An 18182-nucleotide genomic window follows, 5' to 3' on the forward strand; every position below is an offset into this window, starting at 1 on the left:
CCTGTCCCGGCGTGTCCCGCGTGGGCTCCGGGCGCGGGCGGGACGCAGCTCGTCCCGCCTCCGCGGCACCGCGCCGTGCGCGGCCGCAAGGGCTTTTTGGGGGTGAGAATCCCTGCGGGTCGATCCTCACCGGTGCCATTGTCTGCCCCACGTGCAGGCCTTGGGGAGGAATCGGTTTCGCTCATAGATGCGATCCCTCCCAGGCCGAAAGCGGCAAGGCGAGGTAAACAAAGAGGGGAGGTGAAAACTTGGAGCCAGGTCGTCGCTATAGCAATTCCATCCTGTAGTGTATAAAGCGCCGTTGGGTTTGGTTTTTTCTTTTTTTTTTTTTTTTTTTCCTTTCCTTTTTTTTTTTTTTTTTTTTTTTTTTTTTTTTTTTTTCTTTTTTTTTTTTTTTTTTTTTTTTTTTTTTTTTTTTTTGTGGAAGGCCTTAATGACCGTTTACACGTGAGGGAGGAGAATGAACCAGACGGTTCACTAGCAGAGGCTTCCGCGGGTGGGTGGTGCTGGCACCAACAACTGCGCCTTACCCGTCATGCACACGGCAGCCTAATTTGTGCAGGGATAGGCAATTGCAGTGTTGAAACTGTGCTAGAGATGGAAGGCAGGCGGTGAGAAGGTTGTGTTTTGTATACAGCACAGTTCACCAGAATATTTTATTTTCTTACAGGGTTCACTTAAAGCTATCTGTGTCCTGTAAGAATGAAAACCAGAGCAGTTTTCTGCTAGGATATTAATCAGTATTAATTACCACATATTAGACTAATCGTGGAATGTTAGGTTTCCAACTGTCTGCAACACCAAGGAGTTCATGTATATCTTATTGTCATTGAAAGGTTTCATGGATGCTTTAAAATCTGGTATTTTAACATATATAGAACTATAGAAAAAGTGAAATGAATCTTAGTCTGAAGGGGCCGGAAGAACAGGCTTTTACAGGGGCTAAATTAACTTTTACTGAAGTCCTGTGTATTCCCAGTGTAGACATTGATTCTGGATTTGGTTCTGATGAAATAAATAGTGGTGGTTTCCTTTAGGGCTATGGGTAGTTGTAAGAGTTGCTCTGGCCTGGAATGATGTTATCAGCAAAGATGTGAGGGCTTTCTCATTTTAAAGATCACCATTGCAAACTCCTTTTTTTCCTGATTAGATAATGTTACTTAGGTTATCAGTTTAGTGGTGTTTTGTTTTTTTCTTGGTTGTAATACTTAAAATATATGGGGAAACATCCATTGTAACAGAATACAGAGGTTCGTGGAATGTTATGCTTTGTTCCTGATGGGTGATTTGTCCAGTAAGATATATGAGTTTTGATTTTTACACTTACTGTGCTTTAGAATATTAGACTTGTAATATCAACATTGTTTTTATTTCATTATCTCTTTATCATGTCTTGATTGCATGCAAAAGTACAAAGTAAAATGTGTAATGAGAAATAAGTGTATGGATAGGAGAAAAAGGAAATTGTTCAGAAGTTGTGATCTCTGTAAAGCTTTGTCTGTAAAGCTCTTAACATTACAGTTGTAAAGAGTTAGTTTAGGCACTGTGTTATTCAATAATGAAGTGTGTTTAAAATCCTCTCCAAGAATTGATACTTCAGTTTTTTGCATCACTGTAGCTTTTTTAACAGTTCTAATTTGAAATATAGACGACTGTATACAATGTAATTTGTTAATATCTTTCCCCTGATTGTTTCTGTGGGGTATTGAGGTGGAATAGAAGAAGGGTTGAAGGTTCTACTGTCATTAGCTCCAGTGATAGGAAAAGTCGTTGCCTGCTGTGTTGTTTGCTTTGATCCTCTCAAGTCTAAGCAGAACAGATGAAGGGTTGCTGAAAAACCAGTGATGGTCCCGAGTGTCAAAGGGCTGGTCAGAAAAAAGCAGTCTGGAAAGTCCCTTCTGGGAATTCGGCTGTACTTACTCCTCCTACTGATTTACAATAATGGAGTTAAATAAAAGCAGTGCTATGTACATTTCTGCACATGCAATTCATAGTTCAGGTGAACTCTTCCATTGGTGCTAGGTAGGGAAGAAGGAAATGGTTGTTGTGAGGAGTGGTTGTAGGGTTGAATGGGAAGCTGAGGCAGCCATTTTGTTGTTACTGTACTGCTGTGATTGAGGGCAAAGACAAATGGGTTCAAATTTACTCCTGTGGTGTAGGGTTTGAGTGGTTTCTAAAAAGTAAGTCATGTTAATGAAAGTCAAATGGGATTCTCCCTCTAAGTTAATGAGGATAAGCAGGAAAACTAGTTCTAGCTATTGTGTGCCATAGCTGTGTTTAAATGCAAATCTAGTTAATGTGTGCATGTAGCGATGGCAAAATTTCTTTAGGTTGTATCAATGTATGAGTTACTATGCTATAACACTATATAACACTATAAACACTATAATTTCACTTTGCTTTATTAGGATTTTCTTTCTTCCTGAGGACACTACTTGAGTTTCTCAGAAAATAACTGATCAGTGGAAATTTTAACTAATTTTCTACTTCTTTCAACTAGGCATACAGAAAACTGGCCAAGGAATACCATCCTGATAAGAATCCAAATGCAGGGGACAAAGTAAGAAAGACTCATTCTTTTTTTTAAAATACCTTAGGTTTGCTATTACAATAGTAGCTAAGGAACTGAATACAGGTGCTGAGGGCTTGCTGTTTAGGTTGTTAAACAATACTGTGAGAGGGAGCATTGTCTGGTCAACTTCTCCCCAGTCTCAAAATCTGCCATGTACCTCATGACAAAATGCAGCAGTTGGCTGAGTCAAATTGGTTGAGAAGGTAATGCTGAGGAAAAAAACTGCTTCTCATTTGCTGAGATAATGTCAGCTGGCATTGACATCTATGTAGGAATATGAGAAAGACTGTTGGTTTTTCAAGTTTTTCCAACATGGAAAAACATGTGTAGAGATTCTAAAAACTGCTGCAGCATAAAATGAATTACATATGTGGGAAGGTTGAATTTGATTTGTTATGCTAAAAGCAATTCTAAAATTGTCAATTATGTTGACTCCGCTGATTATCTTTAGCCAAAGTTGTGATGGCTGCTTAGAGGTGAACAGAAATGACTGTGAAAAGATACTAATTTGCCAAATACACTAATGTACATTTCAGTAAGCTACTTAATTGTTAGTGTATTTTAAGAGCCCAACATCTTGAAGGTTTTGCTTAGTTAATACCTTCCTTAGTATGTAACTTTTGGGTGTTCTGCCTTTTGGCTTCTGCAGTATTGTATTGTACTTGGGGGTTTTCTTCAGTTGAATTTTTTTTTTATTTGTAGGAAGTCTGTCTTAAGCTAGTAAAGAACAAAGCCAACCAAGTTTTGCAGTAAAATGTCTTATTTTATGATTAGATTTAACAAAACTAAGCCCAAGTCTGACTTTAAAGTCTTGTTAAGAATAAGTTATGTTAAAATGAGGGTGGAAAAGTGTTTCATTGTGTACATTCTTAGTTGATAGGTGTTCATGCGGGGAGAAACTCATAAAATGCTGTCTTGAAGTTCTAAATTACCATGCACTGTTTTGACTCTATTCCTCTTCTAGTTCAAAGAAATAAGCTTTGCCTATGAAGTATTGTCAAATCCTGAGAAACGTGAGCTGTATGATCGATATGGAGAGCAGGGGCTCCGAGAAGGGAGTGGAAGCAGTGGAATGGACGATATTTTCTCCCATATCTTTGGTGGTGGATTGTTCAATTTCATGGGTGGCCAGAGTAGAAGTCGCAATGGTAGAAGAAGAGGAGAAGATATGATGCATCCACTTAAGTGAGTACCTTGATGCTGCAGCTTGTACTTTGAAGCTTTCCTGACCATGGAAACTCTACTGGTTTCTATTCTTGATACACTTCTCAGTTGAGATTCTCTGCAGTCTGCACCAATCTTCAGAGCTGCATGTTGTGTGTAGAGCAGGGGTCAGTTGTTCTGAGTTACTTTCTTTGGTTGGGTAATCTAGAGACTACCATATACTTTGCTAGGTTATTTGAATTATGTACTTTGTTAGCTTTATTTTCTTTGTTTTGCTCCTTAATTATGTTTGGTAGTTCTGATGGAAAAGCCTTCAACAGCCAAGTATTACTCACCAGGCAGATTCTTGGGAAACTGGAGGTGCTCCGGAAAGACTTGAATTCATAGGGCAGTGCCAGCTGGAATTATGGTTGAACCTCATAATTAATGGAAAAGTATGTGTGGTGGCTTTGGTTTTGATGTTGTTTGTTTTGTCAAAACCATTCCTGAGTATCACATCTAACTGTGTTTTGGAGATATCTTCTTGCAGTCATGGCTGGCTTTTTGCCTGCTGAGCAGGTCGCTTTTAAGAACTTCAGTTAAGCAACATCTTTCCTGTGGTTGGCAAACCGTGCTTGGTGAAGTCTGTTTAACTTCACATGCTTGCTTAGTTTAGTAGATAGTTTTTATACTCCATGGTATGTTATTAATGAGCTTTGATTTTATTGTTATTTGCAAATACTGATGCCAGGCAGCCTGTTCTCAATATATTGAGCTGAAATTTCTATCCACTAACAAACCTTTTTAGGAGAAACACTAAGTTAAGTGGCCTTGGGGATATGCTAGCCCCTCCCCACTAAACTCTCTTTTGTAGAAAACCCAATAGAGTAGTAAGTATTCTATAGGTGTTCTTATGTATTTATGCAATAGACAATATTATTGTCTGGATTGTTTACAGAGGTTTGTTTCTCACCTGCCTAGTAGAATTAAAAATAATAATTAATTGTGACTGTATAATAGCACTTAAAATTCTAGATAAGCTTGTTTCCTATTGAGAAACACAACCAATCCTATCTGATTTCTTCTGATTAAGTTACAGCTTTTCTCTGAAACTATATTCAGATTTACAAGTGTATGTTGATATATATGGATTTATTTTTTTTTCAGTAATTCTTTGGGGAAGCCAAAATGGTGCTTTAAAATCTTACTTTGATAGCAGATTTAGTCTTGTTAGGAATATCTACGTTTTTTTCTGTTTTTATTTGTCCTAGGCAAGTATTTTAATTACATGGGGAAAATAAGTTGTTAAATGATAACCCAGGAGAAATATTTTATTTTGTAGAGTCTCTTTAGAAGATCTGTATAATGGAAAGACAACTAAACTACAACTTAGCAAGAATGTTCTTTGTAGTGCATGTAATGGGTAAGTTTGTTTGTATTTTTGAGTTCTCTGGTTGTTTTGTTGGCAGATAGTGTAATGAAGGATCTCCTGTGTAAGATCTTTATCAGTATTTGACTTACTGGAGCCTGCTTTCAGACCAGCAAATTGTTGAACTTGAATGATGCTGTTGATGGAACTGGAACTATTTGAGGGCTTTGTGGGGGAAGGGTGGGAGAGCAGAGGACCTAACTGTAGTTGGCAGTGCAGTTGGGTATGCAGGCATGTTAACCTACTGCTAGAGGGGTTTCTGGTTTCTTTCTGAAGAACTTCCTTTTCATGCAACTGATGCTTTGTGCTGCAGGCAGGGAGGAAAGGCTGGCTCCGTTCAGAAGTGCAACGCCTGCCGGGGCCGGGGCGTGCGCATCATGATCCGGCAGCTGGCCCCGGGAATGGTGCAGCAGATGCAGTCTGTGTGCTCTGACTGCAATGGAGAAGGTAGGCCAGCCTCTGCTCTGTTACTAAATGTGCTTGCTTGGATACAGCCTCCTGCTCAAATCTCGGGAGGAGCTTATCCAGGACACTTCTGCCCTTACCCAGTCAGCTCACTGTGGTGGCAGCATGGAGAAATCATTTCAGAACAGCAGCAAGATTTACAGTGTTTAAAGTACTGAAAAGCAGCCTAGAAGCTCAAGCAGTAGGGGTTGATCATCTTTAAAAACACTTAGATACGAATATTACTAACTGCTATTACTGTTAGAGTAAAAACCCAAGATGTTGCTGGTTTAGGAGCTATTTGTCCTTTTGCATCTCCTGATATCCAAGGCCAGTTGTAGGTTAAAAACAGGAACCTGAAGTTGAATTTTTAACTTCTTCAAATTTAAATGATATCTTTTCCTGAATTGGTTCTGTTTGGGGATAACAACTTCAGCACTTAATATGATTCCTTTTTAAGTCTTCTGCAGTTGGCTGAGTAGTAACATCACCTTCTGGATGATTTTATTCGTCACAGCACTCAAGCTACAAAGAGTTGTATTTTGTGACTTGTCAAAACATTTCATAAATGATGTTGTCTTTAACATTTCATATGCCTAACCTACATATTTTCTAGTTTCAACTGCATCATAATGTTATGCTTTGTTTCACAGAAAGGTGATTTAAGGTGAGAAGCTTAATATTTTAAGCCAAGTGCATCTGCTTGTGGCACTTAATACCGAAATTTTACAGTCCATGTGTCCTAATACTCTGGTTACTGTGTATAGAGACAAGAGCTCACTGGAAAAATAAAGGTGAGGTAGAACAGAGCATTGAAGCCATTTTGGATTTTCACCCTTCAATTTGCTGGAAACAGGAATTACCTTTGTAGGGGTGAATCTGACATGATAAGCTCTCTTTCCATTTTTGTATGCAAGACTCTAGTTCTGCTGGCTGCATTTACTCAGAACTGTCTTGTGGGGATATTCTGGGAGATGGGGCAGTCAGGGAACTTTTTTTTTTCTTTCTCATCCTTCCCCCTCTCTCAGCTAGGCTAAACGAAGCCTGGATTTCCTCTTGTGAGGAATTCATAAAGCAACATCTAATTCGCTACTTGTGTTGCAGAAATTCTTCAGCTTGCTTTCAAATAGTTTTTCCTAGGAATTGGGTGTGACTGTGTTAAAATCTCTGAACTCAAAATTTGTCTTTATTTAGGTGAAGTCATTAATGAAAAAGACCGCTGTAAAAAATGTGAAGGGAAGAAGGTGATCAAAGAGGTAAAAATACTTGAAGTCCATGTAGATAAAGGCATGAAACATGGGCAAAGAATTACATTCAGTGGAGAAGCAGATCAGGCTCCCGGTGTGGAACCAGGCGATATTGTCCTTTTACTCCAAGAGAAAGAGAATGAGGTAATGCTTTTGAGTTTATCTTTTAAATGCCTTTTATTCCAGTTGTTAATATTTAAGTTACATAGATGGCCATTAATTTAAAGTAATTGATACTGTTGCAGCTCTGGGAGAGATGGTGAATAGCTTTTAATAGATTTATAGTTTGTAACATGGCTTTCATGGTGAGCCATAAAAAACTGGGCAAGTCCTTAGCCAGAGGACAGGCAGCTTCTGGTGCTTCCTAATGCTAATAAGAGGTAGCTTTCTCAGATAAGCTCAGACTGACTTTGATACAGTAGATGCAGTGAAGAGCCATTCAGGATGTTAGCTTTAATCTGCTTTGCTCGTGACACTAACAGAATTCTAAGTGTAGCTTTTTTCCATGTCTTGTGACATGGCAGGGAACTCCTGATAAAACCCCAGATGGTGCTTTCTGTGCCTGCTACTGTAGTTTTGGAAATAACACAAAATGGTGATGTTGCTGATTCACTTTAACAAAACAAACATTATTTTATGCTAATTTGGTATTCACTATATTCTGGACTACATACACTGCACTTGGAATTAAATATTGCAATTTATCTTTTCCCGTTAAAACTCATGTGGGGCAGAGTTGAGGTGACTGCTCCTTTTTTAATCCCATTGTTAAAAAATGCTAGATACAGCTATGATGAAATAAGAAATAGTTTGTGTGTTGCACTTGAGGAGGGGTTTTGTGTTGTGATGAGTAGCATGGGGTAGAAATTTAAACTCCAATCATATTAAGGTTATAATGTTGGCAATCTGCTAATTAGGTACTTCGTAAGATTTTCAAAGCTGCGTCAAGGACTGCTAATCTGCCAGCCAGTCTGTACTTTTTCCTAGTGAGTAAAACTAGATAGACTTTGTGCTCTTAAAATTTCCTTTGAGGTGGGACTCACGGTCCTACCAATGAACAAATTTTAAGTTTTACTCAGATGAAGAGTCCTGACTTATGTGGCCTAAAGATCACTTCTGACAGCTGTGGACTAAGTGATCGAAGTCCTGCTGTAGGTCAAGGGAGCTAAAGCAGGTGTGCTTGAGGACAGGAGATGAAGAACAAAGATGTGGTTTATATATTCCAGTGCAGGGGAAATAGTGTCAAACTGTTACCAGTTTTATTTATGGGTTGCTTGTGTGGAAGATGTTGGGGGTGAAAGAGCAGTGCTGCTGTACAGGCCACCTTGGTGCATGGTGTGGTTTGGCTTTAGATGACACTTGGTCAGGCACAAAATTCCCAAGCATGTTAAGCCATCTGAATTAATAGAATCAAGTTCACTTCATACAAAGGCTGTTGCTCTGACATCGAATTATAATAATAATAATAATGAATTCTCAAGAATGAGTCTGGTGGAGTTGTGATTATAGTACTAGAAAGAGGTATCTCCTTTGTTTGCCAGGTGTTTCAGCGGGATGTGAATGATTTGCATATGACACACAAGATTGGACTTGTTGAAGCACTGTGTGGATTTCAGTTCACATTTAAGCACCTTGATGGACGTCAGATTGTGGTTAAATATCCTCCTGGGAAAGTAATTGAACCAGGTAGGCTTGACCTGATAAGGATTTGTTTATGCTTTTGTGATTCTTCAGCACTTAATCCCACCCTTGGTGTCCTGTTAACTGAACCTAGGCTAGGGAAACAGAGAACTGTGTGGAGAGAGAATGGCTCTGCACTAGCAGTCTCCTTATTACTTTACTTCTCTTTGAATTCCAGGTTGTGTCCGTGTAGTCAGAGGTGAAGGAATGCCACAGTATCGCAATCCTTTTGAGAAGGGGGATCTCTACATTAAATTTGATGTTCAGTTTCCTGAAAATAACTGGATTAGCCCAGAAAAGCTTTCAGTAAGTAGTTTTTCAAGTATAAATGTGGTGTCTTACTTGACAGAGTGTGCAAAGAGCCTATGTTGTACCTCACTGGCTTGCTTTTGGTGCTTAATTTAGATGCAAGTAAAGTTCCTTTAACCTTTTTCACAGGCCATGTGTTACTTGGAAATGCCCCTTGAAATATGAATTTATGGAAGTTGTATTTAAGAGCTGTGCAGATGGTACACAGATGAGGGCAGGAGGAGAATCTTTCTGTTGCTTTGTGATAAGTTTACAGAGTGCAGCTGTATTTACTGATTGCACTTTTGGTTGATGATATGTGGAGCTGCTGGTTTTCTTCAAGTGGTGTCTTCTAGTTGATACAAATACTTTAAATGACTCTGCAGTTCAGGGCTTTCATCAGCATAGACTTCTAAGCCAGACCTGCTTTTAGAGGTGTCTTGAAGTTGTGGGGAACGAGTCACTTTATTTAGGAGTTGTAGATGCAATACTGAATGCATTTCCTTTTTTGGGGCAGGAACTCGAAGATCTTCTGCCAGCTAGACCAGAATTTCCCAATGTAATTGGTGATGCAGAAGAGGTAGATCTTCAAGAATTTGATACCACTCGTGGTTCAGGTGGTGGCCAGAGACGTGAAGCTTATAATGATAGTTCTGATGAAGAAAGCAGCCATCATGGACCTGGGGTACAGTGTGCCCACCAGTAAACATTTGTCTAAAAAAGTTGCACAAGGATTTTCTTTCAAATTTTGCCTGACTTGTTTTCAACAATCCAGCTGGATTGTATAAGTAATCCAGATGAACCAATGGACATCTATTGCTGTATGTGTAACTTTTAAATTGGTCTATAGTATCTACAGAGTGTAATTTAAACTAACCACAAGCTTACATCTTCATTTTGACTGTGTAGCAGAATAAAGCACTTGAAAGGAAGACAAGACTCCTTTTCACATGGGTTTTAAGTTTGTCCTCGTATCTGTGCTTGATTTTTACCAGTTTTGTGTAGATTTTAAGTTTCATATTTTAAATTCAAATTCTACATTGTAAAGTTTGTGTACAATTTGTCCTGAGGCTTGGTATTTGGCTGCACCTGCATAAGCTGCTACAAGTAGAATCAAGAATTTCATAGCCTGTATCTATCATCTAGATGCATGGTAAATGGGCTTTGCACATAATGGGTTTAGAGCTGACTGGGAACAATGAAAGACTAAATTAGAAGTGGTTGTAAGTTTTTTTCTACCATCTTGTGAACGGTTTCTGAAATGAAATAAAAGCAGTTGGTGTATAATATATTTCTTTTGCCTTGTAACTCTTACTTTTCCAGTGGCTTTAACTAGTCTGTGTATGAAAAGACTATGTAGATGATAGATATTTTATAAACACAGGGAGGCTGAAGCTGCTTTAAGACTAGGTGAAGGTTAGATAACAATTGTGTGCCACATTCAAGTCTCTTTCTGAAATGAGAGATGACTAAATGGGCACAGGGAGGGCTGCAGCCGTGTCCCCTTTGTGTGAAGAAAACACAAGGATATGTGAATTCAGTCTAAAGATAACAAACCCCTTAATTGGGAACGATTAAATTCTGAAATAATGGTGTCTTTCTCTTAGCCTTTGAATCCTATTCAAAGCCTGATTCAGCCTCACTTCCTAGAGAAATGTTTCCAGTTTAAAAAAAAAATGTTTAACCTGGAAACATAATAAATGTAGATGGTTTTGTTACTTCTCTAGTAGTTGGCACTTTGGTTTTAAGTATGAAGATACAAAGATCTCCAGCTGCTGTTCTATTACTATTAATGGGCAAAAATGCCAGAACAAAGCAAAAATGTGACCTTACCTAAGGAACTGTTGTGCATGAACAGTGTTGGGTTGGTAAGCTGCCTCTATAGCAAGGTTTCTCTCCTGTTTAAGTGAGAAAGTTGAAGCTCTACTTTTCTTTACAAATCTGAAGTGTGACTTGTTTAGTTATTTCTCTGATAGTTGTTGACACTTTATTGATGAGGTTGGAGGGACAAACTCCAAGGGTTTCAATGTGCTTGGATAGGCATTGGCATTTGAGTGTTGCTGAACATCCTTGTTATAGACTCTAAAAAATGAAGCAAAAATAAATACTGTTTGATCTGTATTTCAGTACTGACTTATGATCTGGCATTCTCTAGTGGGTCTTTTATTTTCATTTATTAAAACTTGGGGTTGCTTTTTGTGAAACCATGGTGACATGCTGATCCTTTCTCCTGACTGATCTCACCAAGGAGTCAGTCTTTGTAACCTGCAATGCTTAAACAATTACAACACCTGTGTTCTGCTTATAAGTCCTTGCAAAACAGAGCAATACTCTAAACCTTTAATCCCCATGCAGATTGAGGTTTCTTGAAGGGGAAGAGAGGAAGGGATTCATGGTAACTTTTCAGATATCTGAAGTGAAGGGGTGGAAGAAGCTGAAGGGCAGTTCTCCTTCAGTCCTCAGCTGGCATTAATTTGGGTTCCTTCCAGCAGCACCTGATAACAAATTCTAATTTTACCTGTCATCTTGCACATTGCTGTCATGTCACTCACAAGACTGGAAATAAGTTTTATTCCTGTGTTAGATTCATATATGCTACCACATAACTAGAAGTATCTTAAGGCTGTTCAAATACTTAGTTCCTTGCACTTCAGTTTATTTGTGAGTTGAATATTAGAGAAACTTACTTACTATATACAGCCTCTTACTGTTCATTTTGCTGTGAACTTTGTCAAAATCTAACCTAAGCCTTTTATAAAAAAAAAAAAAAAAGTAGCATTTTCTTCTGCTTTGGTATCCTTCATAACAGGAACTTAATAAGACACATCACATGGTATGAAAGTAAAAACATTTACTGGGCAGTATACAGCTTTATTAAGACATTGTAGACATAATTTCAACACTTTGGAGGCAGCAGGCAAGAGCAGTCATGAATGTTCTGCGTTCAAGACAGTTCCATTAACTTGGTTTAAGTGTTACCTTTCCACACAGTACGGTCAGTTCACTCTGAGGGGGGAAAAATTCATTTTAGCTCAAGTTTCCCAAAAGAACGTGGAAGAAGAAAGGTCCCTACTGTAAAAGCAAGCAATGAGCACTCACTCTCCACTGTCTGTCTACAGAGACAGGGCCATAACAAAAACCACAGAACAGCTCCCAGACCTTTAGCTTGACTCTGCTGCACTGATCTCTATACCTGCACAACTGTAAACTGCTTAATACCTCTCAGGTGCGGATAGAACAAAAGCCCAGGTACCCTCATCTTCAGGAGGGTGGGGCAGTATGTGCTCCAGTGTTCTGCTCCACTTTATTTTGCTTCACAGCCATTAAGGCAGCTCCTGTTCATCTGCAGCAGAGAATTGACAGGTGTGTAGTTCTTACTCAGCAAGGGACACAGAGTAATGGAACGTAAGAATCAAAACTGAACTGCAGCTCTGTCAGCCTTTGTGAATGAGAGATAAGAGAATGGCAGTTGGCTCACATGGTAGGAGAGCCACCAGAGCACTGCTGAAGGAAGAGTTTATGCTCCTGTGGTCCCCTAGGCTATCACCAAACTGCACATGCTTAGGTAAGTGCAGTTACTTTAATACATAACCCATGTGCAGCAGTTCTCCCCTCCCTCTTCCTCACTCCAACTGATGCCAGCCAGTTTAGGCTTAAACTCCAAAGAGTTTAAATTTGCATTCATAACAGAATCTGACATGAAAGTCTGGGAGCAGGTGTCTGAATACACAGATCTGTAAGCCTCCTAGTTCAAGCTTACCACCAAGTTATGAATGTGCTGTACTGTATCCTGATTTAGGAGCTGCACATCGATATTACGGAGGTCTCCACCAGCTGTACAGAGTGTCTGTGAAGAGAAACAATCATGAGATTAAAAGATTAAAATATTTTTCTTGCATGCCCAGATTCTCTGAAACTCATATGCTCCCCTGTACATTGCAGAACTTTGGCAACCATTTTTCCTTTCATTTAGCAGCATCTCATTTAGGAATAGCAAGAGCTATCATTATCAGACTATTTGCATTGATCAACTACTGTAAGTTGAAAATGTTTTTTTAAAAAAAAGATACCTGTCCATCAGCCAAGGGAATGTTGACAAATGGAACACTTTTATGTTGGGGTACAGATTTACTTCTTTTTAACATGCCTTGAACTCTTCCACTGGCAGGTAAAGTTCTTGAGACAGCCTGTTGTAATCCAGCACTAGAATACAATGAAAATGTTACTCTTCTACTTAACTTCCTATGCTCTGCTGCAAATTTTCAAGCAAGAAGCAAATGCAAGTAGTAGGAAATACACCTTGGAGAGAGGCAGTCATGTTTAAATTTCTCCAGTTCTGCCAGGAGACTACAGCAATCCAACCATAAGCAGCACGTATGGGCACTGCTGGGTAAGGTTTTGTGACCCTGCCACTGCAGTAACCTTGTAAGCCTGTGACACAAGATGACATTCTGGCCTCTCAGTAACAAGAATATCCACTCTCCAGTATCAGCAGTGAATGTTTACAGTTTTGGAAAGAGGAAACTTCATGCCTCAGGGCTTAAGATAAGACATGCTGTATCTGTCTACTGCAGAGGGAGATACCAATAAATACCAAAGCTGCTACTTCTCAGAGGTACAGGGCATGCCTTATGCCATGCAGAATTCCTAAGTTTTCATTATACAGCTGTTACTATTTTACTTGAAAAATGTTGGATTTGGGTGTATTCTGCATGGAAGCAAGCCTCTGACATTTATAGCAGGCCAACGTGAAACAATCACTGGTTTCAGGACCCATTTAAGTTGTTCACCCTCTCACATCATGTGCCAAAAGGAAACTGTAGTGTATGGATACACTATATATAATAACTGATTATCAGTGTATTTGATTAAGGGGTTTGTGGGGATTGGTTTATTTTTCTTTTAACAAAGCAGTATTGTTGACATTTTAATCCAGGTTGGGCTCTGAGAACAAGTTTGAAATGTAAGCCTGTAAATAATGAGTGAGAACAGAATTAATACTCTAAATACATTTATTTTTTAACTGACTTAGGACGTCAAATCCTGTGCCTCCACAATAATGTAAGTTAACACTCAGACCCAAAGCAGGTGGTGGTTGGCATCCCTACTGTCATATTTAGTGGCAGACCACTAGATCTGTTATATCTAGATTGATGATAATATAGATACACAGTGTCTTGGTACTGAACAGAATTATTTATTAAGTACATACTAAAAATCCCTTACCTTTTAGCTCCCTTTGGAGTGGCTTTGAGATTTGTGGCACTGCAATGGAAACAAAGAGACTTAGCATCCTTCTGCAAGCTACATTAGCAGAAGAGTAAACAGACACTAAAAAAATTGCAGTTATTTGGTTTGTGTTTTGTTGGGGGTTTTATTTTATTGGTTTACTATTTTTATTTTTTATTCTTCCTCATCTATTTCTACTGTAAATTTTTAGCTCGGATGAAGGTAGACAGACAGTGGATTAGAGAATGCTGAAGTGCCCCATGACAGGGATCTAATGTGAAAAACACATGTGAAAAAGCCCTCCTGGGGTAAACATGACATAGTAGGGCCTAAAACCCTAGAAGAATCAAAAGTCAGTCTTACCTAGAAAGAGAGTTCAGTTTGCCACTTAAACCAGAGGCCAGTGAAACCAGTGACCTGGTTTTGGAAATCTGAAAATTTATACATAAGACTGCAGTTAAAAAAGGTGGCATTTGAAAGGAAAATTATAGGTATTTGCAGGAGACAATACTGTAAAAATTCCCTGTTGAAAAAGGGTAGTTAAGCCCCATAGTATTGCCTTTTATATATATCGAAAATGCCAAATATACATTCTAAAATAAATTTCATAATGCCAAAATGTATTTATTCCTACTGAAGTTCTGTATAACCTACCACCTGTCTAATATACATACACCCTTCCAACTTTTAAGCTTTTTTAGAGTAAAAGTCTGTAACTGCACAGAATCTTTTTTGTATTTGTTGTCATCTTGCTACATCAGTGTCTGGCTGAGGAGCTACACTGCACAGACAGATTGAGGTGGCAAAACTAAAACACTTGATTTGGTTTAGAGACAAGAATGCACTACTCAGTTATAGAAAAGCATGGATTAAACACGAGGTTGATTTAAAAAATAATAAAAGTTTCAACAAAATATGGTTCCTCAAACCATCAAGACTAACTGGCAAGTCAAAAGAGAATGACTATGCCAGTACTTTCCAGCCTGTGTGAATTATTCACTAGAAGTGCAGATACCATATTTCATTATGAAAATAATTTACTGTTTAACCTTGCTTACCTTCAAATACATTACATTTAAAATAACTGACTTTTCCAACAGACAGCAGAGCACTGGCCTGCCTGGTCATGGATCTAGCAGGATTTGTGGCAGGTCAGAACTGATTAAGTCCTTATGTTTTTTGAATAAAAACAAAATAGACTTACTTTTTTAGTTATTTTCTTTGCAGAACTGTGCTTGGCATCTTCATATTCAACGATTGTGGTTACCTTAACTAGAAATGTATTAGCAAGACAAGGAAAATAAAGATCTTATGAAGAGTACAAAACACCACATCAGCCTTGTGTTTGAAGCCTATTTCCCCGTTTGCCCCCTTCTGCCATCCAATGTCATTCACCTGGGACACAGGTCAAAGCAAACTGTGTGTTCATCACATGCACTGGGACACACCAGACAGTTAAAAGACCTGAGATAGTCCCTCAGCCCACAGACAAAACAGAATTACACCCCCAGTGGTAGTGTCCTCCTTACTGCATATTTGGGGATATGAAGAAAAATGGTATTTTTCTTACAAAGCTCGATGAGCAGAATGTGAGGGGAAACCTAAGAAAAGAGGGGTGACTTTCCTCGCTCTCCTGCTATATTGTAAAGCCTTAAATCTGTCTTTTCTAACCATTTCCCTGACAAATACAAAGGACAGGAACTCTTATCTCATGCTTTAAAGCACCTCTACAGTAGCATGGCTCATGATCCTCCACCCTGAATGCTGGGGAGTCTGTTACGCACTTTTCCCTCTTGTACTCTTCAGGCTTAACATTCATGTTACAAGTGCTCAGTTCAAACCAGAAAAAAAAAAAAAAAAAAGAAAATGTAAGAACCACAGGCAATATATTAATGAGTTGACCTGCCTTTTTTGCTGTTGGTCCTCACCAGTTTGGGATTTGGCATGTCTTCTAGAGAGCAGTCAGTCTAAAAAAAATGTTCATCCAGCAAGGGAAGGTCGTCAGATTTTTCCCAGTAGATGCATATTGTGTTATAAAAGGCAGTGAACTAAAAGGGTATGAAATCAATTGACAGGAAGTGGGATTGGCTAAACACCAGGTTTTGTATTTTTTTGGAAACATCTGAATTTCTGCCAGCAGATGACCCTAAAACTTTAGGTAATGTTCTTAACTGTACCATGGCTGGCTGTCTAGGTTTTTCATATCATCCTCTATTTAAACACATGGCCAAACAAAATCATTTGTCTGAAGTATTTACAGCATGGAGAGAAGAATTCTATTCTGTAAACTGTGATAAAATTTGAAAACACACTCCTACCATTGCAGCAGCAAGAACCACTTCCTCTCGTCCCTGCAAATCTGAAAATCAAGAAATTATAACTTATTTAGATACTATTACTTCCATCATTTTTATCTTCAGATTCTTATCTTATGGCTCAGAAGCCAAACAAGTAATTTAGGATTACAGTGGTTAAATAGGCAATCTTAGGTCAGCATATGCATTACATTTGAACAAGATTCCAGTCTTGCAGGACTGCAGTAACTCCTACAAAACAACAATGAAAATATAAGGCAATTTCAGTGTTTAATCCTTGAAAGAATCCTGAGTGTAGTCACACAGGGTATCCCCCGAATTCAAAGAACCACAATGCACACACACTGCACTGCAGACAGCTAATGCTCTTAGGCAGAAGTTTCTCCAGAAGAAAATGCGTATTAAATACATATTCAGGCTTACAGTAAACTCAAGTTCTTCAAGAGGTTCAGGTTTGATCTCTGTGTGGCCCCTACAATTTCCAGCTGCAAGGTAGATTCCAGAAACATCAGTTCTCACTAGAATATGCATCTGATGCTGAGTGTATGTTTGTTAAACCTCTGCATCAATGGGAGTTAAAATTAAACTTGTTTGCTTATCATCACAGGTATATGACTAGATTAGGATGGTTCAGGAGAGTTCAAATTGACAAAGAGAAAATAATCTCTCTGGCTAAAGATGAACAGATTGAGATGAACAAAAATGCTTGTTTTTATACACAGAAAACACTAGGTTTGTAATGATTTCTTGTCTCTTCAGACTTGAAATAAGATTACTTAAATGCACACATAACAGTATTCTCCAGACTAGTCACCAACTAATTCTATACCCTGCGTTACACAGATCAGTCTACTTGAACAGGAGTGCTCAGCGAGCATCTGCAGGGTAACAGCACTGCTGATCTGCTTAAAACACAGGGCAGACAAAGCAAACCTTTTCATGAAAGCCACCAAGTTCCCAGGTTTTCTCCCGTAGCCCCGGGCACATCGCTGCCCGCACCCCAAGCACAGGACCACGCACACTCACCGAGCACCTCTTTCCTTTTCATCTTCCTGACGGCAGCCGGCATCGTCAGCAGCTCCACCGCTAACGCCTTCTCCGCTGTCTGCAGAAGGGAATCGAGCTCTTTCTTCATCTCCTGGATGTGCTCCTTGGCTTTAAAACAAAACTCGCTTTTACTGCCATGCGTGTTACTTGTTTCCAAGTATAAGCACTGCAAGACCGCGCTATAAAAGAAAGTTAAAACAGCGATTAATCCGGAGAAATCCGAGCCGGGAGCCGGAGCGCCTGGAGCCTCCATCAGCCGCCAACCCAGGGCCCGGGACAGGCGGCCCCGCCCGAGGGCGCGACCCCTGCCCGGGGCTCTCCCTGCCCGGAGCCGCCGTTCCCTCCCCTCGCCGGGCAGCCCCAGTCCTACCCTGCTGGTCGAAGTCGCTGAGGAAGAGAGCGATGCGCTGGTCCTTCTTCTTCTGGGAGAGCGCGGCGCACTGGTCCCTGTCCCGGGGCAGCGCCCTGCGCTCCGGCCCCACGCCCGAGTCGCTGCTGCGCCGCCGGCACGGGGCCTTCCCCGGGGCCATGGCCGAGAGCCGGCCCGAGCCGTGCCCGGAGCCGCGCCCAGAGCGGGGCCGGACACACCCAGGGGCGGGCAGGGGAGGCCGGGAGCCGCCGGCGTGGGGACGAGCGAAGCCCGCGGTCCCCGGGCTCCGTCAGAAGGGAGGGAAGGGTGTGAGGGGAGGGGGGTGTGGGAGTGCCCCGTCTCAGAGGTGCCTCGGGCGTAGGCACCTGTAGTGACAGGACAAGGAGAAATGAATACAAATTAAAAGGGTGATAACTGG

The 18182-nt window shown here is 40.0% G+C and overlaps 2 protein-coding genes across 3 annotated transcripts; one reads left to right on the top strand and one right to left on the bottom strand.

The window, feature by feature from the left end:
• Window positions 1–172: 172 nt before the first annotated feature.
• On the top strand, window positions 173–10929 carry DNAJA2 (DnaJ heat shock protein family (Hsp40) member A2). Its single transcript, XM_015639717.1, has 9 exons — window positions 173–223; window positions 2501–2560; window positions 3537–3757; window positions 5058–5138; window positions 5458–5591; window positions 6783–6979; window positions 8377–8521; window positions 8694–8821; window positions 9321–10929. Exons 1-9 carry the CDS (start codon window positions 188–190, stop codon window positions 9507–9509), a joined length of 1191 nt encoding a protein of 396 aa, XP_015495203.1. The 5' UTR covers window positions 173–187; the 3' UTR covers window positions 9510–10929.
• A 710-nt stretch (window positions 10930–11639) lies between these two features.
• LOC107209735 (borealin-2-like) lies at window positions 11640–17969 on the bottom strand. 2 transcript variants are annotated; one of them, XM_015639719.3, is made up of 10 exons: window positions 17765–17969; window positions 17374–17502; window positions 16351–16391; window positions 15939–15999; window positions 15237–15304; window positions 14396–14463; window positions 14030–14068; window positions 12874–13006; window positions 12564–12650; window positions 11640–11809 (listed from the first exon to the last, which is right to left on the bottom strand). In XM_015639719.3, the coding sequence occupies exons 1-10, from the start codon at window positions 17922–17924 to the stop codon at window positions 11762–11764; spliced, it is 834 nt and encodes a 277-aa protein (XP_015495205.1). In that variant the 5' UTR covers window positions 17925–17969; the 3' UTR covers window positions 11640–11761. The 2 variants fall into 2 exon arrangements, with proteins under 2 accessions (XP_015495205.1, XP_033373095.1); XM_033517204.1 differs by having other exon boundaries at window positions 17374–17573; window positions 17765–17967.
• Between the last annotated feature and the right edge of the window lie 213 nt (window positions 17970–18182).

The sequence above is a fragment of the Parus major genome, chromosome 11, assembly GCF_001522545.3.
Source record: "Parus major isolate Abel chromosome 11, Parus_major1.1, whole genome shotgun sequence".
Lineage (NCBI taxonomy): Eukaryota > Metazoa > Chordata > Aves > Passeriformes > Paridae > Parus > Parus major.

Coding starts and splice junctions, on each gene's coding strand:
- DNAJA2 (XM_015639717.1), top strand. CDS start 188: ATGCGATCCCTCCCAGGCCGAAAGCGGCAAGGCGAG. Junction 2,561..3,536: donor ATCCAAATGCAGGGGACAAA/GTAAGAAAGACT, acceptor TTCCTCTTCTAG/TTCAAAGAAATAAGCTTTGC. Junction 5,592..6,782: donor CTCTGACTGCAATGGAGAAG/GTAGGCCAGCCT, acceptor GTCTTTATTTAG/GTGAAGTCATTAATGAAAAA.
- LOC107209735 (XM_015639719.3), bottom strand. CDS start 17,924: ATGGCCCCGGGGAAGGCCCCGTGCCGGCGGCGCAGCAGCGACTCGGGC. Junction 16,392..17,373: donor GAAAAGGAAAGAGGTGCTCG/GTGAGTGTGCGT, acceptor CTTGATTTTCAG/ATTTGCAGGGACGAGAGGAA. Junction 13,007..14,029: donor ACTCCAAAGGGAGCTAAAAG/GTAAGGGATTTT, acceptor ATTGTATTCTAG/TGCTGGATTACAACAGGCTG.